The following is a 16,561-nucleotide window of genomic DNA, read 5'->3' on the forward strand; positions in this document are numbered from 1 at the left end:
TGAAATAAAAACTGGACTACGGCAGGGAGATGGGCTCTCACCACTATTATTTAATTTTGCTCTAGAAATGGTAATGAGGGAATCTTTTAGGGAATGTCCCCCAAAAATAAAGATTGGCCAAAAAATCAAAACAAATTGCCTGGATTTTGCTGACGATTTAGCATTACTAGCAGTGGACATAGAAGAAGCAAAACCCCAGATATCAGAACTTCAAAACATTGCAATAAAAATTGTGGCCTCAAAATATCATTGAAGAAACAGAAATTAAGCCCCTAAAAACCAACACAACTAAAAGAAATCACCATAAATGGTAATAAAATCAAAATAGTAACTCAATTAAATATCTTGGAGAAGTAATAACACATAACCTAAATGAAAAAATCTCAATCCAAACAAGAACAAATAGATTAGCTAAAGCACAAAAATTAACATGGGGTATCTACAAAAAGAAATGTCAATCAGTAAATGCAAAAGTAAAACACTACAACACAGTTATAAAACCGGAAGCTACATATGCAGCAAAAACACTTTTTCACCTGAATAAACAATCAAAGACTGACTGACTTCAGAAAATTGAAAGGAGGATTGGAAGAACCTGCATCAACAAAAAATACCAGAAAGATTGACAGTGGCAGATAATATCTAACGTTGTCGTGTACGAAGAGCTAGAACCCATTTCAGATACTATGCGTAAGAGGAGACTGGGATTCTTTGAACATATCATGAGGAAGCAGGATTAGAGACTTCTGAAACACCTAGTACAACACAATCTCATCTCAAAAAATACCACAACAGGATGTAAATGGATCAGAGAAGTAAGAGAGGATCTGAAGGAAACAGACCTTACAATGGAAGACACCACAAATAAGATAAAATTGAATACAAAACTCAAGAATACAAACCTCCGCTTTACTCTTACACGAAACAAACCAACAACACGCATATTTTCAACTGAGGAAAGGGCACAAAGATCGAAGCGCTTGAAGAAGTACTGGGAGGACCGCAAAGCCCGAACAATCCCTTCAAAGAGACCTGAACGATGGACTGACTAAAGTGATCCTATGCGGTCATAAAAGAAGAAAATCTCATGTTACTAGCTTTTTGTCTCTATTTCACATATGTGTAATTTGATATTGTATCCATTTTCAGAATTCCTGCCTATTACTGTATTATATCAAAATCTGTACAGTATTTTTTCAGAAACAGTGGAATGTCCAGTCATTGGCTGGAAAATGTTATTCATGAGGATACGAATTTCAACTAAATGTAGCTCATGTCTGGCTGCATGCAAACTCAGTGTCTGGAGCTTGCTTGTTCGAGTCGAGGTGACAGAGTGCATGTAGGATGTTATTTTCTTAAACACTTCTTAATTGATATTCCTGATCAAAAATACACATTGCAAAATAAATTGATTTGTTGTATTGGAAGCCATTTCTTTTCTGTTCTAACTCGGTTAATCTAAAACTATTAGGTTCTTCAATCTGTCAAAACTAATTTGATTAAATAAAATGTAGAGAATACCTGAAGAAAGAACTTTTAACAACAAATTATACCCAAAAAAATGTATAAATATAACAACATGTTTTGTTCTTGTAAGAATATCAGATTTCATCACACCACTTTTATTATTTTATGAAATGATGAATATTGTTAAGAATATAAAATCATCTGTTAAAACTTGTGTCCACTCATCTAATATTATTGTCCATATAACATTTCATCAATTATGTGTAAGGGGCATGTCCTTTTCCCCTGGCCTTTCATGGACTCGGTGTAGGTTTTATAGTAAATTATGATTATTAATAATAATAATAATAATAATAATAATAATAATAATAATAATAAAGTGTGATGTGACAGAATCTATCAAGAATAAAGCATGTCATTCTATTTTTAATTAAATTCTTTCCCCGGCCTTTTTCTAAATTGTATTTAATAATAAATTAGTTCAGACAGACTAAGGAACCTAAGTTACTGAACACATTATCAATCATGGTTAAATTCTCTCTTAGTATGTGGTTTTGTTTTTGTGAGATCTTGAAGGTTTGCTATTTGATGAACCTTAAGAGTAACCATTAAGTTATCTATTGAAGTTAAAGCATGTTATTTCTTAAATACTTCTTAATTGATACTCCTGATCAGAAGTACACATTGCAGAATAAATTGATTTGTTAAATTGGAACTTTTTTGTAGATTACATTAAGAGCTACAAATTACTAATGAAATTTAAGGTATCTATCATAGTTTAGGCAGCACATTAAATTTTAACAATTTACATTCATGTAATTATAACAACACAGTACTCACAATGTTGACATCAGAAATCGTTCAAACTCCATGGTTCTATGTAGGTGTCTCTCTGCATTTGATGGGTTATGTGATGGTTATCTGCTGATTCATTCAGGAGTTGTTACAAGTATAAAAGTATAACCTACGATTACAAGTATAGCACTGCTCTATCAGGTGCGGGATGTCCATCGTGCAAGTTGGCACTGAGGTACTTTCTGGTTTCCCCATGTTATTTATTTTACTTCATGTATTTATGTCAGTTGTTAAAAATAACTCAGCAAGGTGTGAATTTACAGGAGAGGCTTCATCTTACCATATGAAAACGTTACAGGTTCTGGATAAGCAATTTTTTTTTTTTTTTTTTTACTTGTTCCACTTTAAAACTTTTTTGCTCCCGGGATAAGCTAGTGTAATGATCCAGATAACCTATAATAATCTGCAAGAAATAAGCCTTGCAATTGGGGAAGAATTGCTGAAATAAATTGAGTGGTTCTCAAGGTTACCCTCCACATACAAACTAAGTCTCTTTCTCCCTTCATATAGTACAGTTTGCAGAAAAGGTTTCAAGAAAAACATATCTAATAAGGGAGATGTTGGACACTACAAATAATGATAGAAAGACAAATTTGAAACAGTCAGGTGTTAATAACATTAAACTCTTTAGTAGCATTGCATGCTTAAATTCTTCTTCTTGTGAAGTATGAATTCCTTTGTACTTTTTTAGTTCTATTTTGTTTATAAAGCAGTCAGTGGAAGGCTTTAAAGTACATTTTTTTGTTTATTCTGCTATCTAAAAGATTTTCATATTGTTCTAGCCGGGAGTCAATCCAGGAGAATGCTGGGCTTTTCGTGGAGCCCAAGGCTACCTTGTCATTCGCCTTTCTGGACGGGTCAAGATTTCGGCTTTTAGTATAGAACATATTCCTGTTTCATTGGCTCCAAATGGCAGGATAGATTCTGCACCAAAGGACTTCAGTGTTTGGGTAGGTTTATTTTACTGTGTTAGCCATTATTTACTTCAGTTTTCTCTAGATGAGTGCTTTCTGACAACATTGGTACCTCTTCTCTGGGGTTGTGAACTGTGTATTGATAATGGCTTGCATCACCAGTAAATTAGGTTTTGAAATGTTACTTTTTCCATAACTTTTTTTATATTTCTTAGTGAAATTGTTAAATTAAGTGCAGCAATGACACAGAGGAACTCCTCTTTAAACCCTAGATGTCCATTGTACTGAGTGGACAAAATGTCATGGTACACCTATTTGCTGTGTACATATGTACAACTAGCTGATGTACCCGTACTTCACTACGGAATTCTACATTGTATACAGAATTCTAGGCTAAGTAGTGTTCATGTTGTGAGTAAGATTATATTAAATTGCATAGCTTTTAACGTTACCCTATAAACACGACGGGGAAGTCTCCAAACATCTTTTCTTATGTGAAGACTGGGTTAGGAAATTTACATTGTAATGGTAGGTCCTCTTGCTTACCATCAGTCACAATCATTTTGGGCAGTTTTCGTTAGAGTGGCAGACACTCGCTATCCACCTGCCCTTTTCTACATCCTAAGAAACGCACATTTTCTCAATTTTAATGAACAATATTACACTGCCGATCTAACAGTCCAAAGTTCCAGGCCGCAGAGAGCCGAGAGCCATGAACACTAATTTTTGGGGGTGAGGGTGGGGGAATAGTGTAGAGTTCCAGGGCAAACACTATGCCCTTTTACTCAACTGTTTAATAGGAGTACCTGATGAGTCAGAAAATCTCAATTCACTACACTGGCGGGGGGGAAAAATCTGACTTGGAGGCAAACTTTTCCTCCAAGCCAGAGGAGAAACCCCCTCTTCACTGCTAATTTGGAATAAAATGAATGTAGAATTGAATAAAAGTGAAGAGGAAGAAACTTTTCTTAAGAAATGGCTCTTTTCATGGTTGAATTTTGAGATATTTAGTGAATTGAGGTGCTATAATTTGAAATAGGGCAAAATTGTAATTCTAGACCAGGTCATAAGTGAGCCTCTGCCATTATTCTGTTAAGTGTGCACACTGATCATCCTGCATCAGAGCAGGGATCGATTAGCTGGAATACTATGATGAACCAGTGTGTTATGTACCAACAGTATCAAAAAATGTATGAACCAGAGGAATGGCATGCTAAAGAAGCAAGTTTTCTAACTTCTCGCTTATTTCCTGCCAATATTCAGGCAGGCTGTTATACTCGGTTTGCAGCAGTAATCCCATCTATTGGAGTTGAGTGGCAGCATAAGATACAAAAAAATATCACAACAAACAATGGTTAATGTAATGTTATTGTTGATCAATTTTATGAGCTTTTGATATTGTAATTTTAATTTTCTTCTGACTCTGAAATACCACTCATACCATAGTTGGTACGGTAAAACTGAATAAAACATAAATGATTGGAAATGGTATTCTCTACAACTTTTGTTATGTAGTACTTAATGGCCGCTGTTCATTTACCTTCACATGTCTTCATATTGTATGGTATTTGAGCACTGCATTCAGTTGCTGACAAATGCAGTTCAAAGCATCGTTCCCTTAAATTCTGTTGTGGTAGTCTTCACTTCTAGTGTCATACAGACATCGGTATTGCTCTGAGTTTTAAAATTTGATTTTCCTATTCAACTTGGACAGTATGAATCCTCTTGTAATGACGAACAGCGGCAAAAGCTTCAACACCTGATCTCTGAACCATGTTCAAGCGCAGTCGGTTCAGATAGTGTCACTTCCACTAAAGTTCAGCGGTGGGGGGGGAGTGCGTGCACACTGGCCAATTTTAACTTGGCATTATCTACGCGTTTGCAGTAGAGAAGAAGAAAATGCGGCAAATAACACACAGTGAAAAAACTGAAAGTCCTTCAAGAAGTCGATCATAATCAAAATGTGTAGCATGCAGATTTAGCACTGAAGTTAAACATTCCTTCAGCCTTAAATAAGATTGTTGGGAAGTGCCTACCTGCCAACTTGACCGATTTCAGCGGAAGACTCTGATTTTCGACAGTATTTCCCGCCTCCCAATAATTCTATTATTTCTCCCGATTTTAGCTTATTTTTTTATGACCTTCAAACATTTGTTTTCGTATATGCCATTTCACCTTTTTATAGACGTTTATTAATGCGAGAAATGTGCACAAATGTGCAATGTTTTTGGTCTTGAATGCTTATTGAAACATGTATATCGAATGCCTATATCGATTGTCAATCTCTCGATCTCGCGTGCTATGTTCGTGTTCGTTTGCAGCAGTCTAGTCCAGTCCAGTCTAGTCGATTCTAGAGACTAGTTGCTAGATATGGAGTCTTTTTAGTAATTTAGTGACAGAATTTCAGTGATAATGACTAGTGACTTTTCTGTAGATTTTAGGAGCCATTTGGAGACAATTCTGACTAATTTTAATTTATCTCAATATAAATAAGTGTGTCTGTACATTGCTCAGAATTTAAAAAGAATGATATTTTGCTACCAGTCGTGACCACAGTAACAATGAGAAATGCAAGTTTTAATTTTCTGTAATGAAATGGCGTATGGCTTTTAGTGCTGGGAGTGCCCGAGATCATGTTCGGCTCGCCAGATGGAGGTCTTTTGATTTGTCCATAGGCGACCTGCGCATCGTGATGAGGATGAAATGATAATGATGATGGTTAAAATTTCCGACCCTGCCGGGAATCAAACCCGGGACCCCTGTGACCAAAGGCCAGCATGCTAACCATTTAGCCATGGAGCCGGACATTTTCTGTAATGTATGTATGTACGTATGTAAGTGCATCACGAGAAAACGGCTGAAGAGAATTTAATGAAAATCAGCATATAAAGTCGGGGAATAAGTCCCTATAATCTAGGCCATAAATAAATGTTTCCACGCTGAGTGAAATAGTTTAGGGGAAGGCCTGAAATGTAATTCTCAATTGTTTGCGTTATTATTGGCCCTATCGATAAATACTACTACAAATAATTTTATTCACCCTGTTCGAAATGGTAGTTCAGGGGAAGGTGCCAAAATTTAATTTGTAATTAGGCCTACCTATCTTATTGGTCATATCGAAAAGTACCACATAGCAAATGTTATACAGAGTACAATTTCTGATTATTTATTCAGTTTTACCGTACAGACTATAATAATATTGGTGGTGTTGGTGTTAAATTGTGAAGATGATTATAAGAATGAGAAAAAAGTCGTGGAGGAACGATCACTTTAATAATATCACAAGAGGGAGTCATGAAAGAAAGGACGACTCACTTTACATTAGATGCTGTAATATCACAGAGTCGGAAGAAAACTTAATGTGAAGGCCTGCAATATAGAAAGCTCATAAAATTGATCAACAATAACATTACATTGACCATTGTTTGTTGTGATGTTCTTTGTGTATTCTGCTGCCATTTATCTTCGATAGATGGCATTACTGCTGCGTATCTAGTATAACAGCCTGCCTGAATATTGACGGAAACTAGCTGGGCAGTTAGATCTCTTCTTTAGCACGCCATTCCTCTGGTCCATAAATATTCTGATACTACTGGTACGTAACACACTGGATCATCACAGTATTCCAGCTATTCAATCCCTACTCTGAGGCAGTGAGTGGAATGAGCAGTGTGCACATCAAATGGAATAACCATGAACCTACCACACTGGCGTAGCAGGGAAAGAGGTGATGCCCCCATGTGGCGGATAGGGGGTCCTGACTGGCTTGCCGGCAGACTTGAGTGAAATAAAAAGCTCTCGCGGACCAAACACACATCCCACTGTGGGTGGGGGACGCAGGCGAAGAATACACCCACAGTATCCCCTGCCTGTCGTAAGAGGCGACAAAAACGGGCGACAAGGGGGGGTGATTGAATTAGAACCATGAGACTACTTGTAATTAGTACCACCATGTGGGGAGCACCATGAGTTGCTTTTACTTGCGCTTAGTACCAGTATGTTAGGTACACAGTAGGTTTGTGATTAGTAGCGACAGTGTGAGAATCAGGGTGAGTTTTACAGTACCTATGATTAGTACCACTCTATGAGCGACAACATGGGTCTGCCTTGCCTATGATTAGTACCCACTATATGAAAAACACCCTGGGATAGTACAAGTCCCTGTTATTAGTACACCTATATGAGGCATACCATAGGTTTGAGTTGCCTGTAAATGGCGCTACAATGTGAGAAACACGATAGGTCTGTGTTGCATGTGCGCATTACTTTACCTGTGAGTAGTACCATAATGTGTGGAATACCGCGAGTCTATACTACTTTTGATTAGTACTGAAACATGACAAATATCATGGTTCTACTTTCCTAGCGATAAGTACCATTATGAGGGGCTGATGACCTGGATTTTGGACCCCTTTTGACTACAACAATCATTGATTCAGGATTGTGCTCTAGAAGCAGTCCCTTGGTCAGTAATACTATTGTTTAACGCTAGTTTCTGGGAATGTGGGGCATTGCGGGTCAGATCCACAGATTGTTTTAAATTCATATCCATCCATCCATTCATTCTTAATCATCACATTTTGAATTCTGGTCAGTCGATGATTTCAGACTTTTAAATTGTCATTACATTTAGTCTCATTTCATACCATTAGGGGCTGATGACCTACATGTTACGCTCCTTTAAACAACAAGCATCATCTTAAATGGAATGATGAGACAGGAGTGTTCGCGGCTGTCTGAGGCCTGGTCATTCTAGCTCTGGAACTTCTGTTAGATCGACACAGAAGTACTTCTCTTTAAAAGTGAGAAAATGTGCTGTTTTTCATTTCATCAAATATTTCATATGACAGCATTACTTTTAATCATGACATTTGTACAGATGTCATTGTAATGACCTATGTTGACTTCAATTGGGAAAACTATAAGGACAGTCTTTCTGAGAATTCCATAGCGAAGCGCAGCTATAACAGCTACTTATTTGATACAAATGGCATTGCGCTTCGCCTAATCGCGCAGGCGCTTGATTCAGTATATTTATCTATGCATTTGCTAAGTAATGGCATCTAAGTGCATAACCGATTCACACATCTGGGGCATGAGTTCATATTATTTTCGGAAGGCTTATGAGAGACTGATCATCTCACTTATACTTGGGCTTCGAGACAATAAGTGTTATAAATAGTACTGTTTGTGCAAGACATGTAAAATAAGCACTTTTGACCAATTACATCTCCTGTTTTTTCCTGATTTTCATATCAAAATCTGATTTTTTTTGGTTTTGTAATGTTGGCAGGTATGGAAGTGTAAACTGATAAAAACTGTTTTTGAAGAAGGGGGAAGTGCTAAAAGAAAATATGATTCCCAGGGTCAGTTTTGAGAATTAGGAAAATTTCTTCTATAAATACTTTGTACAGCACGAGCTTCAAACTCGCTGTTAAACGGTACTATGGTTCGAGCTAAAGCAACACATTTACAGAAGATGGGACTTGATTTTAAAGCATCCAATGGCTGTATTGAAAGCTTGACTTATTTTATACATGTGGGCGAGGCAAAGCTGCTGCCCTGCTAATGACACTACACTGTGCTAAACTGTTGAAACGTGGAAAACTACAAGGCATCCATCAATTTTGAAAGACTGTAGTCCTGAAAATATTTGTAATGCGGATGAATCAAGGCTTTCTTTTACATATCCTGTGGGATAAAATCCTGGATTTTAATGGCGCAAAGTGTCATGGTGTCAGACGTAACAAGGGCAGGTTTTATTGTTCTCTAGTTTTGTAATTAAAGTGGAACTGATAAATTGGTACCACTGGTTATTCGAAAAGCATGCAATTTAATGCTTCAAGCACATGTGATCTTTTCCATGCAAGTCCACTTCCAACATTAAAGCATGGATAACTTTTTTGGTATTTGAAGAATTTTTTAGGTGGTTAGAACACAAGGCTTGGTGTTAGAAACAGGAAAATTGCACTCTTCATTGAGCAATGTGCTGCTCATCCCTCAAGTGTTTCTAACTTGAGAAACATAAAGATCATTTTCCTCCCAGCAAACTGCATGAGTAAGCTACAGCCATTAGATCAAGGAATAATACAGTGCATGAAAAAATAGTACTGTAAGAAACTGGCACAGAGACTTTTCATCATGGAGTGCCACAGTCACATTTTGGCGGTGAAGTGAAATTCCACCTGTAAATGGCATCCTTGCATCTTCCATGTTTTGTCCTCGCTCAATTCAGTGTGGTCCACATCTTACGTGGTAGGCGATTTCCGCTGGGAAAGTGCTCACTAGAAAATATGTTGTGCAGAGAAACTCCAAGTGGCAGCAGACATATTTTTGAAACCTACACAAATGTTGTCGATCATTTTCCAGTGTGTGAAACTACGGCGATAGATGAAATACAGTATTTGGACAGAAGGCAGAAGTGTCGGTGCAGAACGAAGTGACGAGCCAGATTGTGTGGCAATTCCGCCAATTCCTAAGGTGTCAAAAGTGGTGGAGGAAATAGACATAGTGAAGCGAAGTGTGCAGTTTTGAAGTTGGCGATAACATAATGATTGTACTAAACCAGTTGGACTGTACAATTTTAAAACTAAAACTATCAAAGCATTCAACCGAACATACGTATTTCAGACCACTGTAAATATTCATGTTCATCTGTGAAGTAAGATTTATTATTGTGCTTCTTCTTCCTGTTCTCTTGTAGCTTTCTTCTTTCAGATCTTCTATAGATTATTATTATTATTATTATTATTTTTTTTTTTTTTTTTTCCTTCTTCCACTTTTCTTTCCTATCTCAACAGTTTCTTCCAGGATGTCCTCAACAAACTGTTTCTTGAAAAGTTACCCCATCCCACCCAGATCTCCAGTCTTTCATTTGCTGTCATAATTAAACTCCTCTCTTCCCTTATTTGAACTAGAACTTCTTAGTTCATATCCTATTTCGGCATTATTCTCCTTGCCTACATCTCAAGTTTCCATTCTCTGTAATTCACTATTGTTGATTGTCCAGGTCACCTAGTCCTAAGCTCATTGTGTCGTTAGTTAGCCACCCGTTTCCTTCTGAAAGCTTCTTTTACCATTCCATTCCTGGCTGTTATTTCCCTTTTCAGATCTCCAATCCCCTGTCACAGGAGTGCCAAGATATCTTTTTTTGCATCTGCCCTGTCCTGCCCTGCCCTTGTCTTTTAGGTACGCTTCCATTTTCTTCTCGTCCTCCTTTTCCCATATCTTACATGTGCCATTTTCCTACTGATGTATCTCTCTGTTGTAGGGATTGAAAAATGAAAATGATAAGGATCCAGAATTGCTTGGGAGGTACACTTACAGAGACAATGCTACAAGCCTTCAGAGTTTTCGTGTACAGGTAAGAGAAACCAGTTAACTTTGTAAAATAGTTGTCCTATTTCTGGATTCTTATCCTAAAATTCCCAAATCAAGACTGAAGATCTGTCAAATCAGCCTCTTATTAAATGTTGATGCCTGCCCTTGTGATCCAGAAAAGAGCTTGACGAGGAATGGATGTAACGGAATTGGGATTGCAATCTATCAGACAGCACCAGTGTATTAAGATGTGAAGATTTTCATTTTCCTTGTTTGTCCTTGTATCCTCTTTCTGTTGCTTACTCTTCCCACACTCAGGGTTGGTGTACAAGAGGTTGCCCACGACAGGGATTTCTGCATTTGGAAGGTGGACCAAACGCATACTAATTTAAATAGTTTTTAATAGTCTATGTTCGGGTTATGACATTGCCAAGAGACCCGTAACACTAAGGGATCCAACCTGACACCAGTCTCGCTAAGAATCTGAACAATAATCTGTGAGTAATGCTGAATTTCGATAAAATAAGACATACTAGACAATTTGGTTTCACGTGTTTTAGTAATAGCTTATAGAGTAATAACGTGTGTCTGTGACGTGGGCGCAGCAAATCAAGGCTTGTGGAAGGTATATGGAATCTATGAAACAAAAACTTCATACAGAGAGAGTGGCAGTGTTGTTTAGGTCACGTAGTTGTCAACTTGCATTTGCGAGAGATAGTGGGTTCGAACCCCACTGTCGGCAGCCCTGAAGATGGTTTTCCTTTGTTTCCCATTTTCAAACCAGGAAAATGCTGGGGCTGTACCTTAAGGCCACAGTACCTTCCTTCCCCCTCCTAGCCCTTTCCTATCTGTCTCCGTAAAACCCATCGAAAGTATCGATTAGGTGGGACCTTTTTTCATTCATTGATTGGATTACATTATCGATACGGGAATGAAGTGGATAGTTTGTAATTGTAAGACCCATCTGTGTCGTGAGACATAAAGCAAATTGTAAAAAATTTCAAATAAAAAAAACCATTGTTTTTGAACCCACATACATCAGAAAACTTACACTTCTTTGCAGATACCGCTCACCTCTGGAACTAGTTGGGAACTGGTCTCTTGGCTTCAAATTTTCTGATGGTAAACTTGTCTTGAAAGAACATCTGCAAGCTCTGGTTAAGAATGACAGCCACAAAATTCAAGCATGCCACAAAATCTATTTGTCATTTAAATTGAAGGGGCACTGAAAAGATGAACATAAGAAAAGCTGCAGAATTAATGTTGCACAATGTTGCTACAGCATTAAGTCTTTTCAAATTGGGAGATGATGCAACTGTTGCTGAAAGCACTGAGTGAATTTATTGGAACTGTTAATAATTGATACAATCTAATGAATTCTTAGTTTGGCCATTTTGCAAGTTCCTAGCAAAAATCTGTGTGGTCTTAAGTTAAATCATGACAAAATTGTAAATAAAATGTCTGGCCTTATTAACAGTATGACCTGAATGGAAAAAAAAAGTTAAGGAAGTGTTCCAGAAAGCTGTTCTTGAGACTATCTCCTCCTTGCGCGGAGCAGGTCTCTCTGAAATCACGCTTGAACAGCCAATGACCATAAGATAGCCGTTGTGGGTAATCTGAATGTAAGAACTTTGCCCCACACAGACCTATCATTGTATTTATTATTTTAAGTGCTCCTATCTTCCTACCTAGTCAACCCATGAATACTGCCGCAAACTGTTGTGTAAAGAACTGTAATATGGTTTTGAGATTTTTCAATTTCTTTTTGATTTGTTGGACTTTCCATTTCTGCCTATCAATCTTCAATGTCCACCATTAGCATGCACACAGGCTTGGTCTCTTTGGCTGGTTTATGTATTCCTTTACATTCTTCTTTGATTTGTCATTGGAAAATATGTAGGTTTATTTAGTTCTGGGTGGAACAGTGTTGTCGTTTTCTATACATTCCGTACAGTTTGCCAAAGTTTTGAATACCTACATTACAGTATTATTTGTCAAGGCAACTGAAATACCCGTACTCGATCAGAGGTAATGGGTCTCCCAGGCAGCAATCAAACTACGAGAGTAGTTGCTGACCTTGGCGGTCTCGTTAGAATTCTGGGCCCTTACGTCAGCCAGAGCAAGTAGGACATATAAGGCAAATCTTAAAAAAATTAAATCCTTAACCGCTGGTTTTAGTGCAAAAATGGCACAAGGCACAACACGAATTAGTCTCAAGATCATTAAACAATTGAGCTGTAATTCACTTTCCACCCTACTTCATAATTCACTATAAATATTGAACTGGCAAATTGACTAATAAAAATGTACAGCAACAGTCTAACTAGTGATTATGATACAAATTTATACTAATGATGTTGAATCTTCCCTGACAGTTCAGAAACTTTCATTTCTGCAGTACATTTCAAAGTATGTATCAGGGTGTAAGAATAGCTTTGCCGTGCAAGCTTTACAATAATAAATAATCTCTTTTCTTACTTTTTGGGCCTTAGAGACAACACAGACTACAGAACCCTTTTTTTTTCCTGAGAGACATGAAATGGCGTCCTGGAAACCTTTCCTGAGGGGGTCCAACAACTTTTCTTCCTCTCCTAATTTCGTCTGCAATTCTCCCCTTAACAGCAGCCCTGTCATGGACTAACGAGAAAGAACAAGCCACTGTCTAAATCTCTTACTTTCTATCAAATCAAGTTGATTTAATCCCACTGGTAAGAACTACTTACTCATCGTCTGTGTCTTTTCTGTCACTTACGTTATTTTCGCACTCGCAACAATTTCACTTTCCTCGCATTCCCACTCATCACTCATTTCTGGATATACATCATCACTATTTAGTAATTGCGACTATTTCACTCTCACTTTGAATATATTTCCACGATATAACGTCTAGAAAAGGCAAAACACGAACTTTCACAATGTCAACAAATTTCCATGAAGTACACCAGCATAGAAACAGTGCTTTGGAACAAACTCCTTTTTAAATTTCAAAATCCCTGTGTTTAGCTTAAATAAAGGCCCTATCTATACATTCCTGGCATCTATCAGCTAATATTTCAACCCTAAGAGGAAACGCACTGTCGCAAAAGTGTAATTCAAAATTCCGGGTAAGCACTTCTATCGCTTGCGCAGGAGTAGATGGATTCTGGATAAAGACGTGTAACACTTGGCTAAGGTTAGTAATTAGCCAGGTATCTACTCTCATTTTTTTTAAAAACCTGTCATTTGGGGATTTTCTTGTTTGGGGAGGGGGTGTACATTGAACTTTTAGGCATGAGTCAGGGGTACTCTCATAATAGTTTGAGAACTTCTGCTTTACATCTTGCGTAATTTGTATGCTTTCCATCTGAAGCATGGATTATGGCGTCAGAGGTTTTCCGCAGGTCACTTTCTCATTTAACCCATATTTGTAATTTAATATACATTGTGTACCAGCCCGAGTGGCTCGGATGGTAGACTGCTGGCGTTCCGGATCCACCTGGGCAGGTTCAATTCTGGCTCAGTCTGGTGAAATTTGAAAGTGCTCATATACGTCAACCTTGTGCCTGTTGATTTACTGGCTTATAAAATAAACTCCTGTGTGACAAGATTCTGGCACTTTGGCATTTCCAAAAATCATAAATGTTGTTAGGATGTAAAATCAGTAATAATATTATTTCATAATTTTCATGTCACAGAATCGGTTGTTTCCTCACCATGATGGTCCCCCATATTATTACATTTAAAGCATTACACAAAATATTGCACTATGCACTGACCTTCCATACTAAGTCACAACTGAAAGAACAGCCACACTGCTGCATGCAGGGTGTGTCTCTCGAGTAAAGCAAGAGCAAGGAATAAGAGTGCCATCATTGCGTCAGACTTGCCATACTTGTACTGATGTGAATTCACAGCCTCTGTGCTCTGTTAGACTTCCAAGAGGCAGCCGCGGTGGCTCCTGCACTAACAACCTCTCTTGGCTTCATGTGTAGGCAACCGAAAAACATCAGACGCATATTTGCTCAGTTTCTGATCTCTAAGTCAGAACTTCAGGTAGCACTGCCAATGCTAAGGTCAAAAAGGCAGAGCCCAGATAATCATCAGGAAGCTGGTATGTATAATAGAACCTGAGATATCAACTCTAAAGATTGAAAACTTTAGCCATACCATTGCACGTCTCGTGTGGAAAGTATACGGCACCAGACTGAAAGCTATCAGCACACCCTAAACAGATCGATGTTGCATTAAACAAATTTGCACCAATCTTGTCAGGATTTTGTTAAACCGTTCTCAATACATAGTTACTGTATAACTAGCACATTGTTAGAATAGCTAGTGTGGAAATCATGGCAGATATTAGCAGTGCTGCGTGCTCAATCATTGGTCCAATTACCTATTCTACTGCCCCAGTCTTCATTCCTGTTGCCAAAAATCTGTCATTATGTCTCTATCTTGATTCTTAATGGCATTGTCCATTTTTTTCTTACCACATACATTCAAATCTCCCATATCGTTATTTTATTATCTGGCATATATTTCTCCATGTCTTCGTGGAACTACTCAGTGATATGTCATTTTATTTTTTAAAAATGGATGTTATAGTAGAAAAATATATTACAACCACAGGATGAAAGGACTATGGGAAATAACCTGGGATTCAGAAAGCCTACCTAGCTGAAAATTGTTTGCTCAGTTTATCTGCAGTATTTGATTTCCCGTCAGTTGATTTTGAATATTAGAAACAATTCAAGTGGCTTGACTATACAGGTGGGGAATGCCAACTCTCACATCAACTCGGGAACGTTCGGTTGCTGTAGGAAATACAGTAGTTTTCACCACTTTTCTAAATGTTTTTCCAACGAACGGTCAGTTCCATGCCAGTCCACCTCTACTGCCAAAAGGTTACTTAGTACCTACTAATATTTCATGTAGGCCAAGAGAACCTCCAGAGTGTCCTTTTCATATATTAATTATGTTTTGTTGAATAGTAATATGGGTAATGGTTTGTATGTAGCTTGAAGGGGAACATTCATAACTTGAATAACTACCGTATAATCCTGAATACCACCCACACTTTTTCCCCAAAAAATATTGATTCTAAATCTAGGGTGCGGGTCGTACTCAAGCCGTTCATTCTCATAAACATTTACTACATTTACATGGAGTATTGAAATAGATTTGAATACGGTTACTGTACTCAAATATACCACATGTAAGAGGGCATTCAGGTCTTATTGGTGTTTGTTACATTCTAGAGAACAAGATAGATTTTTTTTTCCCAATACAGTTACAGTGGCATGTAAATGCAAAATGTAAGGTAATGAAATACAGTTAATCAAAGAATATGGGTAAATATGAAAGCCGCTGTTGCGGATGATTGATAGTCATTTGTTTCACAAGTGTTGCTGGCATGCTGGGTGCGCGAATAGCTGATCTCGTGGGATACCATTCCTTGCTAGAAGTCTACCTCGCTCACATTCGAGTTCCGTATCTGTCTATGAAAGTGCTGTCTCGATAGTGATTGATTCAAAACAGCATCTGCGGTCATTTACTGTGCATGAGAAACTTGAAGTTTTAAGCGAGGCTGAAATATACGGAAATAGTGCCGTTGGCAGAAAGTATGATATTGATGAATCGTGTATTCGTGATTGGCAGAAGAAAGAAAAACTTCTAAAATGTAACGGTGATCGCAGAGCATTCCGTGGGCGGAGTGCAGTGTTTCCGGAAATCGAAGGACGACTCCACAAATTTGTGATAGGAAATCATGAGTTAGGATATGATGTTTCTAGTGAAATGTGTCAATTGAAAGCACTAGAGATCTCAAAAGAACTCAAAACACAGGGTTTTACTGCAAGCCACGGATGGATTCGAAACTTTTATTGGAGAAAAGGATTGTGCATTCGGAGACGTACATCTATTTCACGTCTCCCTGGGGCGTATGAAGAAAAATGAACGGCCTTTCAGCGTCACATTATTCGAGGAAGCAAAATTCTTATTTACTGTCGCAAATTGGGAATGCTGACCAG

The 16,561-nt window shown here is 37.9% G+C and overlaps 1 protein-coding gene across 3 annotated transcripts in view; it reads left to right on the forward strand.

Annotated features, from left to right (window-relative positions):
• LOC136875926 (klaroid protein) overlaps window positions 1-16,561 on the forward strand; it is a 301,369-nt gene that overhangs the window by 276,575 nt on the left and 8,233 nt on the right. For all 3 annotated transcript variants that reach the window (XM_068228357.1, XM_068228358.1, XM_068228359.1), the window contains 2 exons: window positions 3,105-3,272; window positions 10,507-10,599. In XM_068228357.1, the coding sequence (XP_068084458.1) occupies window positions 3,105-3,272; window positions 10,507-10,599 (261 nt within the window). The remainder of the gene's footprint in view (window positions 1-3,104; window positions 3,273-10,506; window positions 10,600-16,561) is intronic.

Source organism: Anabrus simplex, chromosome 6, assembly GCF_040414725.1.
Source record: "Anabrus simplex isolate iqAnaSimp1 chromosome 6, ASM4041472v1, whole genome shotgun sequence".
Classification (NCBI taxonomy): Eukaryota; Metazoa; Arthropoda; class Insecta; order Orthoptera; family Tettigoniidae; genus Anabrus; species Anabrus simplex.